This window comes from Polyodon spathula, chromosome 29 (genome assembly GCF_017654505.1).
Source record: "Polyodon spathula isolate WHYD16114869_AA chromosome 29, ASM1765450v1, whole genome shotgun sequence".
Lineage (NCBI taxonomy): Eukaryota > Metazoa > Chordata > Actinopteri > Acipenseriformes > Polyodontidae > Polyodon > Polyodon spathula.
The window spans coordinates 767,237-779,617 of record NC_054562.1 but is presented as its reverse complement, the minus strand read 5'-3'; the positions used below and the strand labels follow the sequence as shown (position 1 = coordinate 779,617).

Sequence of the window (12,381 nt, the reverse complement as noted above, 5' to 3'; positions counted from 1 at the left end):
AAAAGAAAGCAAATGAAAGAAAAGATTTTTAAAAACCACACGTCATCACGCACGAAACAAAATGAAAATGACGCACGGAAAGGGGTTTAACGCGTTAGAAAGGCGTTAACTGCAAAGAGCGGACACTTGCAAAAAGAGAAGTTTGAGATTGTGCTAAAGAATAAGACCTACTGCAGTTACAAAAATAAATACTTAAAAAGAAAAAAAAAAACTACTACTCAGAACAAACAGCTTTCAGAGAGAGGGCAGTGTTGCCCGCGGTATTGGGCTACTTTTTATAAAACAGCCGCGGGGAATAGTAAGGGAGTCGCGGGTTTGATAATGTCATTGGATTATTGGTATAACTTTAAAAGATTGAGACTGCTGGGGTTAGGCGCCAGCGTTAGTATTTCAATAAAGGGGTTGCTGGTCTGGTATGATTGTTCGTTTGTCCCTTCAGAGCTTCTGTACGGAATTCGTGGGACGAGCTGGACTGGGACTTGTAGTTTTTTTTATCAACTTGGTTTGTTTTACGCACAGACACGCGTGTTAATAATAATAAGATTGCTTTCAGTTAAAACAAAGAATTGGATGATTTGTTTGGCTATTTTTGGAGTGACTTTGGGCTATAAATCCTGCAGAAATCAGGCACCCCCCGAGTCGCCGGGAAACGAGTCAGTAATATGGAATAATAATAATAATAATAATAATAATAATATATAATAATAATAATAATTAATTAATATTATTTATTAAGTGGGTTTTGTTTGTATAAAATTAAAGGGTACCCAAATCTCAGTTATAAATTTATACGTACAAATTATAGTACGGCTGCTTTTATTTGTTGTGTACTAAAAGTTTTGTTACTAACTCCCAGGTTAGGGAAATAGCTTACAAATAATAATAATAATAATAATAATAATAATAATAATAATAATAATAATAATAATAATAATCGATTAAAAGCTCATAAAAAAACATATTATTTTAAAATACTCCACTCCTAATAGAAGAACACCCATGCATTGACAGATATGAATCACACTGAATTGAATAATTAAGAGAGAGGCGCGTCTCAGCCTGTCTTTGAAGCGCACGGTATTGAAGCTGCAGTGCGGGCTCTATAATAAGAGGTGAGGCGCAGAGAGCGGACTGGCCGCTTGTCCGGGTCATGCCGTTGTGCCGCGCTGTTGGTTTCGCTGCTCTCTCTTGGTGGAAGTCTGCTCGTCTTTCTTAGTGGCAGCCTTGCCTTTCTTTTTTCTTTCTTCTTTCTAAAACATTAAAACAAGGAGCGATGATAGCAGTTGGTAATTTGGTTTGGTGCTTAAAATCCAGGGGCTTTCTAACCCGAAGGTCCCCAGTTTAAACCCCGCTCCTACCACTGTCTGACTCGTCGTGTGTGTGTGACCCTGAGCTAGTCGCCTCACCTCCTTGTGCTCAGTCCTTGCGGCTGAGGTGTTAAACCAACGTCCTATTGGAAGTGACTCTGTATATAACGCGCAGTTCACAGCCTGCCTCTTTAAAGCGCTTTGTGAGGTTCTTTGTGAGGGGGGGGGGGGGGGGGTTAAACAACATATACTTATATAATAAGAAAGAAAGAACCTCATTTATTTTGTTTTCTGTCTTTCCCTTTCTTTCTTTCTGTCTTTCTTTCTAGTCACTTCCAGCAGACCACGCATCTCTCTCAGGATTTCTCGATTCAATGTATAAATCCTGCTTGAGCCCTGCATTGTGATTATCACGAGTATTATCGGGTGCCCTTACAGTTATCTCCTTCAGCTTCTCGGCATAGAGTTGTGAATCTTCTTCAAGCTTTCCCCAGGGTTGAAATTCAACAAAGCGATGAAAACAGTCCTGAATCTCTGAATAGGAACACAAGAGAGGGGTGAGTCCCTATAAACCCATAAACAAGTTGGGTGTAAAATAAGGCTGTAATTCTATCGAGGGTTTCTGGTGACATACATAAACCACAAGAGTGCTCGCTCCCTGTCTTCGGTTTGGTTGAGTTCGTGCCCTGCTGGTAGAGTTTGTTTTGAACTGTCAGTCCTGTTATCAACTTTATTACAGAAGGACAAACTTATTATTATACACGGTTCCTAATAATAATAATAATAATAATAATAATAATAATAAAAATTCACCTGTCAAAGTCATCATTTTTAAACAAATTTTCCCATGTCGTTCAAGCTTGCGTAACCCCTCTCTACAACCCTGGATTTTTTCTTTAATTTCAATTTGTTTTTTAGGTATTTTTGATTTCAGATTGGCGGGTTCTTCACAGTAATACAGCCGGGAGGCAAAGATATTCAGCTTCCCATTGGGGTGGTTCTTCACAAACTCAAGTATCTTGGGTGAGCATCTTTCACAGGGGCTCCAGGTCGTGTACCAGGTGATCTCATATCGATCAGCAACTTGAATCGCAGCTTCGTTTTCCCGCAGGCAGATTTCCTCTGCGTGTTCGGACCCTTTGTTTCTGAACACCTGCAGAACTGCTTCCCCGTCTTTCCTGCTCAGAATCTGGCACAGCCACGTCTCGTTTCTGCGCGGGGCTCGTTGCAGGTTTTGGAAGTGGAAAGTGAAAGTGTTGTACGGTATTTTATTCATTTTGATAAAAGAGCTGGAAAAAACAAAAGAAAGAAAGTTGGCCAAAAAAGAGAGCGGGGGGGGGGGGAGAGAATAAAAAGAGAGGGGAGAGGAGAGAGAGAGAGAGAGAGAGAGAGAGAGAGAGAGAGAGAGAGAGAGAGGAAGAGAGAGGAGAGAGGATCTCTTCTCTGAGAGATGGCTCTGATTAGACTGAAGACTTGATGATTTTTGTACTAACTGGTATGTAGATTTGACTACTACCTAATTACCACTATTGTAAGATCCCTGATTTGGCTTAGGATTGGATTGGGATGGAAATTAGGATGGGGATTGGGATTGTTTGGGATTCGGGATCGTGGGATTGGATTGGGATGGGGATTAACGATTGGTGGTTTGATTGGGATTCCACCAAACCTAACCCTAACCCTACCTCTAACCCTACCCCTAAGCCTAACCCTAACCCTAACCCTAACCCAAGAACTTTTAAGCTCTCCATACTAATTCATTCGGCTCTCAGTCACTCACCTGAGTCTGCGTAACGAAATCATTCTGCCGTGTGCGTTTGAACAGGAGCGGGGTTCGACGGTAACATTTTCTCTGTGATGCCCGCGGTGTGTTTATATAGGACTCGACACAATGGGATGTCGCGCACATATTATCAGACGCCTCTTGCAAAACTAGATGATCATACCAGCCACACAAAAACCAGAACAGAGGAGGCTGGTGTTATAAATAGATTGTTTGCTCCTTTAGCTGTGTGTTCTTAGTAAGGGTGTGCGGATACCCGTATGCACTTATTAAAAACATTTATGCCCGAGGCACAGGTATTGAATAAACCAAAAACGCACCCGTTTGGTTTTCAAAAACAAGAAAAGAGCTGCCCTTCCCTCGCCGTCAACTCACAGTGAAAATATGTTACAAAACCAAAAAACGCACACTTCCCTCAATCCGAAGCTATCATGAGATAATGTTAGACTGTGGTAGAGATCGACAGCGCGTCAGAAATGCGCACAGGGCTGATAATGATAGTTTCAGAAAGCGTGAACTTCAGGTTATTCAAGTATATGCGCCAACAACCTTGTTAATCAGGGACACCTTCTTCCAGAAGCAGCCCTGTGCTGTAAACAAGCTGCTATAGTATTCATAAGGCAAAAATCAGAAACAGGTATTACCATTTCGTTTTCAAATCATCGCCGTGAACTCCTAAAATATGTTACAAAACCAGAAATCGGCACTGATTCATCTCCTAAACATGCCCTTTCCTCAATCCTAACCTGTCACGAGATATCGCCTGTCCTGTCGTGACAACGGCTTAGTGTGATTGATTGCTTCTGTGTGTATATATCTCTAAATATGCATGCCTGTGCCTCTCCAGCAAGTTCTGGCTGGATGGGAGCGTCAGCCGGGCTGTGAGGTGAGACAGAGATGATAATGTACATGCGTGAAATCTGTAGCTGTTCTGCGGTCAATTCGGTCACTCTTGCGAACGACACTCACACCGAGACTCACACTCGGGGCTCCACCGTGCTATTTCTGAGGTCACAGTGCCATCTTGTTGTTGTGTTCGGACCTGCAAAACAGTATTCTCAGATAAAAAGGCTTCGGCGTGTGTGTGTGTAATCTGCCAACTTTTCTTATCACAACTAAACTATGCTATATAAAAGAAATATTGATTGATAACACCATGTAACAATTTTTTTTTTTTTGTTCCTGGGTAGTAAGTGTTATTTCCTAATTGCTTATGCCTCAAAAGTATAGAAAATGGACAGTAAATACAGTATAATCGTAAACCTCGAAAAACTACTCACTTCTAAATCTTTTGTAGTCATTTTTGTATTACTTTAGTATAAATACATGTTAATTTGAATTCATATGTTGTTTTATTCTGACTTTATGTGAACGAAAAGACACACATTTGCCCGTTTTCCCATTGGAAATAGTGATATTTTGACATTTCACTGTCCTGGTCACAAAAGCAAAGTTTGTGGGGAATAATAGCCATTTTCTATACTTTTGAGGCATAAGCAATTAGGAAATAACACTTACTACCCAGGAACAAAAAAAATAAAAAAATTGTTACATTGTGTAATAGTTCGAAACAATTACGTACAAAGAAAAGAAGACGTTCCCTGACCGGGAATCGAACCCGGGCCGCGGCGGTGAGAGCGCCGAATCCTAACCACTAGACCACCAGGGAAGCTGCAAGTATGTCTGGGTTCATTTATGTGTGTGTGTGGGTGAGTGTGGGTGTGAGTGTGGGTGAGTGTGAGTGTGGGTGTGTGTGGGTGTGGGTGTGTGTGGGTGTGTGTGTGTGTGTGTGTGTGTGGGTGTGTGTGTGAGTGTGGGTGAGTGTGTGTGGGTGTGTGGGTGTGTGTGTGTGAGTGTGTGAGTGTGGGTGAGTGTGGGTGTGTGTGTAAGTATGTGCACTTGCCCCGCACTGTTTGTTCTGCTTCTCTTCCTCAGTCGAAGCGGAACACGTTCAATTCCCGATAAACACGCACCCTGTGCGGGGCGGTGTAGGCGATCTCCTGTTCCAGTTTGATGGCACAAGCTCTAATTGTTTCACCAGCCGTTTCTTCCCTTTCCAGAGGGGGAATCATTGAAAGACTGTCTCTAAACATTGTGAGATTTTCCTGCGTTTTTAATGCAAAGCTTCCCTAGCCAGTTTAACACGGGCCGCATTTGTGAACCCTGCAATTCTGCATGTTCGCAGGGGTTCGCAGATTCCACCTTTTGCAAGCGTTTTGCAAAACCACAAAGAAAGAGTATGTCTTTTGCTGACTTCATGTCAGTCAAACCAGTTCTGTTGACGTGTTGAGCTATATGCTTAAAACTAACTGTTAATATTTTTACTGTATGGAAGGAGTAAGTTAAGGCGACGTAGATAGCGTTAAAAGCCGCTGATTGGCTGTCAGCACAAAACAAGTTTGATTGAAGTATTTGTGCAAACTAGAATACCTTTATAACTTTCAGTTCAATCTTCTGCCTAGATACGAATGATGGATATATCATATAACATGAATATGGCTGATTGATTATCAGTCAATCAATCAATCTTTATTTTATATAGCGCCTTTCATAGTGGAGCACCATCACAAAGCGCTTTACAAGATGCAATAAATACAAGAAAATCCATAACACTACAAACACAGAGAAATGCATCATACATGATATACAGTAAAAACACACACAATGCATAATACATTAAATACAGTGGAAAGAGCAGAATACAGGATAGCAGCATAATACATGAAATAGTGCATTAAATACAGTGGAAAGAGCAGAATACAGGATAGCAGCATAATACATGAAATAGTGCATTAAATACAGTGGAAAGAGCAGAATACAGGACAGCAGCATAATACATGAAATAGTGCATTAAATACAGTGGAAAGAGCAGAATACAGGATAGCAGCATAATACATGAAATAGTGCATTAAATACAGTGGAAAGAGCAGAATACATGATAGCAGCAGAATACATGAAATAGTGCATTAAATACAGTGGAAAGAGCAGAATACAGGATAGCAGCAGAATACATGAAATAGTGCATTAAATACAGTGGAAAGAGCAGAATACAGGATAGCAGCAGAATACATGAAATAGTAGCAGAAACACAACAACTAAGAGAGAACAGGCGGGTCTGGAGAGTTAATTTAAAGCGAGCGACGATGGGAGCGTCGCGTATCCAAAGCTGGGAGAGAGTCCCAGAGAGTCGAAGCCATGAAGCTGAACGAGCGCTCCTCCGAGTGTGGGGCGCATTCGCTTCGGGTGACAAGCCGGCCAGAGTCCGAGGAGCTCAGCTTGCGGGCCGGGGCACAGCTGGGGTCAGCAGGCTGAAGAGGGACTCGGGACCTTTCTCAGCTTCTCTTTCCCAGCGGGGGCCAGCTTGTCTTTCTCTGCTTTCTTTATTCTCTCATCTTCCTAAATATGACAGAAGGAGCGGTGACAGCGGTGGGTAATTTTAAACATGATCTTGCTTTCTGAATGCTTATTTTTTTTAGAACTATTTTCTTTCTACCTTGCTAAGCTTTCCATCTTTCTTTGATTTCTTTCTTACATTTGTTTATGTTTCTACCTTTGCTTCTAATCACTTTTAACAGACCACCTCTCCCAGAGTTTCTCGACTTCAATGTACAACTCCTTCTTCAACACTGCGTTGTGAATATCAAAATGATCAGCCGTCCTTACAATGATCTCTTTGAGCATGTCAGCATAGAGTTTTGAATTAGCTTCAAGCATACGCCAGGGTCTAAATCCGCTGCCATTAACAAAGCGATCAAAACAGTGCTGGAAATCTGAATAGGAACACAAAACACAAGTCAGTCCATATGAACTCGTAACCTCTCTATGTCTACATAATCACAGCAATCACAGCCGACGGTCACACCTTGTACGAGAAAACGAGGCTTCAGATTGCTTGTCTGTTATTCCTCTCACACAACCCCAAAGCAGAAAAAACAGATTTAATAATAATAATAATAATAATAATAATAATAATAATAATAATACTAATAATAACTCACCTGTTAAGGTCATCACTTTTAAACCAATTCTTTCATGTCGTTCCAGATTGCCTAAGCCCTCTCTGCAACGTTGAATTATTTCATCATGTTTATTTACAATGTTGTAATTACCATAATAGAGCCGGGAAGCAAATATATTGAGCTTCACATTGGGGTTCTTCTCGATAAATGTAATTATTTCAGGAGCGCACATATAGCAGGGGCTCCAGGAAATGTACCAGGTTATTTCAGCTTGAACTACAGGTTCGTTTTCCCGCAAGCAGATCGTTTCTGCGTGCTGCTTTCGATTTCTGTGCACCTTTAAACTCTCAGCTCCACCGCGCTCCTTCACAATCTGGCACAGCCACGTTCTGTTTAGGCCTGTGGCGTATGGCAGGTTTATAAACTGTTTAGTGAAAACGCAGGTGGAGATTTTTTTCATTTTGATATAGAGGGCTGGGTGTGGTATGGGGGGGGGGGGGCAAGAAAGTTGACAAAAATTAGTAGTGCCTTATGAATTAAAAACTGCATTCCTGTTCAAAATTTGTGTCTATATCATATCTCTATTACTTGAGATTACATTTAAATTCTATTCTCAATTAACCACATCCTATATTTATATATATCAAATCAGTAATAATAATAAATTAGCGTTGTTATTAATTTCTTAAAACATATCTCTTCATTTGCAGTTTGTCGTTGGGCTATCTATACTAATTCATTCAAATATCAGTCACTTACCTGGGTTATGAATTGATCCTGTTGTCTGTTTTTGAAGAGGACCGGAGTCTGACAGCAGCACATTCTCTGTCCATAGTGTATTTATACAGTGCTCAACACTATATACATATTATCTGATATCTCATGCAAAAACGATCCCTTATCCTTTCCAATAACAAAAAGAAACGCAGATGATGATATGATTGATCAGATTATTAGTTCCTTTAATATCATTTATGGATCAGCTGGTTTGCACAATAGCTACGTGTTCTTGATAGGAGTGTGCCGATACTCAGATTTACATACTAATTACCTTTGAAGAGCTGCCCAAAAATATTACATTACACGTGACCAGTGCAAGATCTCTGAAACAGAGTATGAAGTTCTAATTGTAAAAAAAGTTGTCAGGATGTTAACAACCAAAAAATACAGGCAACGTTATTTAAACAGTCGTAGCCAGACGTGGAGACGCATAATTCAGGGCTGGAAACATAAGACTCCTATTGCACAGCAGTGTCACCCAGTCCAGGTTTCACTACCAGCTTGATCAGCCCCAGTGTGTCTAGCTAACAAGCTCAGGTGTGTCTTATTATTAAACTCCTAGTTAGACCAGGACTGGATCACACTGTTGAGAGAGAGAGAGAGAGAGAGAGAGAGAGAGAGCCCAAACAGACGTTACACCGGTTAGAATAATATCGTTTCAATACCGGGGATTGGAGAGAGTTACCTGTCTCGTTTATAATATCTCAGCCAACCTCTTTCAATACACGGTCCTCATTGGCGTTCGGATTTTCTTTTCGGCAGCAGAATGATGGAAACTTGTATGTGTATATGGGTAACTACTTGTAGAAAGCCTTTTCCTAACTCTCCTGATTGAATGAGATCCTGTGCTTGAGTCTTCGTTACCAGTTCATTCAGCACTGGGCACAGTTTGTTTGCACATTGAACGTTGCTGAGGCAACGTTGCAGTTTATTTTGCATGGAGCTTTCTTTGACAAACACATCCTGACATACGGTAGCGCACCGGTGGTTTGATTTTGAATTTACCATTCCCGATTGCATGTAGGACACACCGACTTTATTTTCTCCAGGGGTTGAGATTCGTTAATTCCCGTTTGGGTTAAACATGAGAACAGGCCACACCGTGTTCCACAAGTACAGAGAATTTCCTTTTGGCAGATTTGAATGCAATTATGAAAGCAAATTTTGGTGAATGCAAGTGTGATTGCACGTTTCAAGCTTCTCGGAGAACAACATATTGTTGCATAATCGTTATGTTACTGACACCGGTAATATTGATGCTTATCATTTAATGACGAGTCAATGTGTAGTACCCAACTCTGCCACTGGGTCTGCTGTGTGATTAAAGCAACACCGCCGTGTCAGTATGCTTTGCTGTCGTGCAGAATCAACACCGTGGACCTGATCGCCAACTTTTAGCTGCATACTATGGCAAGCCTTTTTAACATTTAATAATGCTATTCTTGATATCAGCAATTGAGGATTAAATGTTTAAACGGCTTGCCATAGCTGCCAAATCAGTCACCTACAATTGCAGCACGATAGGAACCACAAGGGGCAGGAGAGAGCTGGATTGTGAAAGAGGACGTGGTAGTTTTTCTGTTTTAAAGATATAAAGCATATATATATATATATATATATATATATATATATATATATATATATATATATATATATATATATATATATATATAGTATAGGACTCTCCTTTTTCAAACAATTAGAAGGAACAACGTATCGCAGTCTATCATTCTACAAAGTAACACAGTGGAACAGCTGCATGCCTATCGTGTTATGGAGGAATTCACTTGATTTCAGCCCCCCCAACGTTGCTTATGGTAATGTGACAATATGTAACGTGAAACGTGCAATCACATTTGCTTTCAAATGTGTATTCACATATACTGTATACACGAACTTCTCTAGCTATGAGGTCGAGTCCTCGCTTGTTTTTTTTTTTTGTTTTTTTGCGTCATCAATGCTGACGCTCCTGTTAACAAATCTGTTGAAGTAGAAAAGACTCCTTCATGTTTTCTGTTGGTTTGCCGTGCAACACAGATTTGCAGGTTGCATAGTCAATACCAAGTAGCTTGAAACCTCAGTGTGACCTCTGGAGAATGTCAGGTTATGGTCCTGACTGTATGTGTGTACAGTAATAATCTTTATATAGCGCCTTTCATAGCAGACCACCATCACAAAGCACTTTACAAGATCCGAGGCTAGGGTGTGTGAACTGTGCATCAGCTGCAGAGTCGCTTACAACAACGCCTCACCCCAAAGACGCAGCACAAGGAGGTTCAGTGACTCGCTCAGGGTCTCTCTCACACACACAGTGAGTCAGGGGTGCTGCAGAGTCTCTTCCAATAGGACCTCGTTTGTTTGGCGTCTCATCCGAAGGACGGAGCACAAGGAGGTTCAATGACTCGCTCAGGGTCACATACGGTGAGTCAGGGGCTGCATTAAATAGAGTATAAAGAGCAGAATACAGGATAGCAGCATAATACATGAAATAGTGCATTAAATACAGTGGAAAGAGCAGAATACAGGATAGCAGCATAATACATGAAATAGTGCATTAAATACAGTGGAAAGAGCAGAATACAGGATAGCAGCATAATACATGAAATAGTGCATTAAATACAGTGGAAAGAGCAGAATACAGGATAGCAGCATAATACATGAAATAGTGCATTAAATACAGTGGAAAGAGCAGAATACAGGATAGCAGCATAATACACGAAATAGTGCATTAAATACAGTGGAAAGAGCAGAATACATGATAGCAGCTTAATACATGAAATAGTGCATTAAATAGTGGAAAGAGCAGAATACATGATAGCAGCATAATACATGAAACAGTGCATTAAATACAGTGGAAAGAGCAGAATACAGGATAGCAGCATAATACATGAAATAGTGCATTAAATACAGTGGAAAGAGCAGAATACAGGATAGCAGCATAATACATGAAATAGTGCATTAAATACAGTGGAAAGAGCAGAATACAGGATAGCAGCATAATACATGAAATAGTGCATTAAATACAGTGGAAAGAGCAGAATACACGATAGCAGCATAATACATGAAATAGTGCATTAAATACAGTGGAAAGAACAGAATACAGGATAGCAGCATAAACATGAAATAGTGCATTAAATACAGTGGAAAGAGCAGAATACAGGATAGCAGCATAATACATGAAATAGTGCATTAAATACAGTGGAATGAACAGAATACACGATAGCAGCATAATACATGAAATAGAGCATTAAATACAATGGAATTGGAAAGAAATTCTTTCTCAGCCGCTCAGTTTAAAAGCGCCCAACAGGCTTCAAAGTGATGCTCTCCACAGTGCGATTTCAGAGGTCACACTGCCATCTTGTGGTTCTATTATTCAGAACTGCAACTTGATTTATTTTTACTTTTTTTAATGTTCAAATGTTATTTGCAATTTGTTTTCGCTTGTAATTGCTTAAGAAACAAAGAAATAAATACATTATCCATAATTACTTATTATAATTACAATAATGTAGAAAAAAAGGAAGTTCCCTGACCGGGAATCGAACCCGGGCCGCGGCGGTGAGAGCGCCGAATCCTAACCACTAGACCACCAGGGAAGCTGTAGAAATATATCTTTCGCGTGTGAGGCGATCGTGATAACCACTACGATACTGAAACCTGCTGGTAAAGCAAGCTCGCTGAAAACGAAAGTGTTGAGATATATATATATATATATATAATAAAACAACAACAGTGTTACGAGACACAGGAAAAAGCGTCTAATGTTGGGAAATGAATGACGTAAAGCAAATGGCGCGTCAGCTCCGGCCTGTTGCATATTTGCTGCATTATTAATTGTGCAGTTCCGAGTCCAATGCAATGAATATTGAAGTGATGATAGGTCAAAAACTCTCTGTTCCTACTCTTTTAATATAGGCTTATCATAGTTCTGCTTTACCGTGCTTTATTACACTTTACCAGACCTCTCTGTGCTTTCAATGCTTCCCTGTGCTTTACCAGACCTCTCTGTGCTTTGCAATGCATTCCTATGCTTTACCAGACCTCTCTGTGCTTTACAATGCTTCCCTATGCTTTACCAGACCTCTCTGTGCTTTACAATGCTTCCCTATGCTTTACCAGACCTCTCTGTGCTTTACAATGCTTCCCTATGCTTTACCAGACCTCTCTGTGCTTTACAATGCTTCCCTGTGCTTTACCAGACCTCTCTGTGCTTTACAATGCTTCCCTGTGCTTTACCAGACCTCTCTGTGCTTTACAACATCTCTCTGTGCTGTACACTGTCTGCCATACTTTTATCAAGTAATAATACAAGACGTTTCACAAGACAGAATGATATTTTGAAAGAAGATAACTATCAATATTAGAGTGTCGTTGTTTTTGTCTATTCGGCGGAAGGCTGCATCAAACGATAACTTCACGTTTCCCGCTCTGCCTCCTCTTATCTCTGCAGAAGAAGAGATCTGGAAGAACCGACCCCGAGATGCCCTGAGGAGATAAGATTGCAGCATCCTGTTAGCGAAAAACGAGATTGCTTAAGAAAAAAACCAAA

At 40.5% G+C, this 12,381-nt stretch overlaps 2 protein-coding genes and 2 non-coding genes across 6 annotated transcripts; all 4 read right to left on the bottom strand.

Moving 5' to 3' along the window:
* Positions 1-959: 959 nt before the first annotated feature.
* On the bottom strand, positions 960-3,523 carry LOC121302237 (single-stranded DNA cytosine deaminase-like). 3 transcript variants are annotated; one of them, XM_041232072.1, is made up of 4 exons: positions 3,088-3,519; positions 2,121-2,596; positions 1,744-1,841; positions 960-1,250 (listed from the first exon to the last, which is right to left on the bottom strand). In XM_041232072.1, exons 1-4 carry the CDS (start codon positions 3,108-3,110, stop codon positions 1,149-1,151), a joined length of 699 nt encoding a protein of 232 aa, XP_041088006.1. In that variant the 5' UTR covers positions 3,111-3,519; the 3' UTR covers positions 960-1,148. The 3 variants fall into 3 exon arrangements, with proteins under 3 accessions (XP_041088006.1, XP_041088008.1, XP_041088009.1); XM_041232074.1 differs by lacking the exon at positions 960-1,250 and adding an exon at positions 1,942-1,996 and having other exon boundaries at positions 3,088-3,523; XM_041232075.1 differs by lacking the exon at positions 960-1,250 and adding an exon at positions 1,942-1,993 and having other exon boundaries at positions 3,088-3,523.
* A 1,164-nt stretch (positions 3,524-4,687) lies between these two features.
* Positions 4,688-4,759, bottom strand: trnae-cuc. Its single transcript has one exon. It is a non-coding gene; the product is annotated as a tRNA-Glu (tRNA).
* Positions 4,760-6,107: 1,348 nt separating this feature from the next.
* LOC121302238 (DNA dC->dU-editing enzyme APOBEC-3G-like) lies at positions 6,108-7,974 on the bottom strand. Its single transcript, XM_041232076.1, has 3 exons — positions 7,089-7,974; positions 6,754-6,860; positions 6,108-6,486 (listed from the first exon to the last, which is right to left on the bottom strand). Exons 1-3 carry the CDS (start codon positions 7,507-7,509, stop codon positions 6,391-6,393), a joined length of 624 nt encoding a protein of 207 aa, XP_041088010.1. The 5' UTR covers positions 7,510-7,974; the 3' UTR covers positions 6,108-6,390.
* Positions 7,975-11,356: 3,382 nt separating this feature from the next.
* trnae-cuc lies at positions 11,357-11,428 on the bottom strand. The gene has a single exon. It is a non-coding gene; the product is annotated as a tRNA-Glu (tRNA).
* Positions 11,429-12,381: the final 953 nt, after the last annotated feature.

What these genes read in the sequence shown, in the direction of transcription:
- LOC121302237 (XM_041232072.1), bottom strand. Translation starts at nt 3,110, where the DNA reads ATGATTTCGTTACGCAGACTCAG. An exon ending in AAAAATGATGACTTTGACAG is followed by an intron (nt 1,842 to 2,120) that starts GTGAATTTTTAT and finishes GTTCCTATTCAG; the next exon opens with AGATTCAGGACTGTTTTCAT. An exon ending in AGAAGCTGAAGGAGATAACT is followed by an intron (nt 1,251 to 1,743) that starts GTAAGGGCACCC and finishes TTAATGTTTTAG; the next exon opens with AAAGAAGAAAGAAAAAAGAA.
- LOC121302238 (XM_041232076.1), bottom strand. Translation starts at nt 7,509, where the DNA reads ATGAAAAAAATCTCCACCTGCGTTTTCACTAAACAGTTTATAAACCTG. An exon ending in AAAAGTGATGACCTTAACAG is followed by an intron (nt 6,861 to 7,088) that starts GTGAGTTATTAT and finishes GTTCCTATTCAG; the next exon opens with ATTTCCAGCACTGTTTTGAT. An exon ending in ACATGCTCAAAGAGATCATT is followed by an intron (nt 6,487 to 6,753) that starts GTAAGGACGGCT and finishes TGTCATATTTAG; the next exon opens with GAAGATGAGAGAATAAAGAA.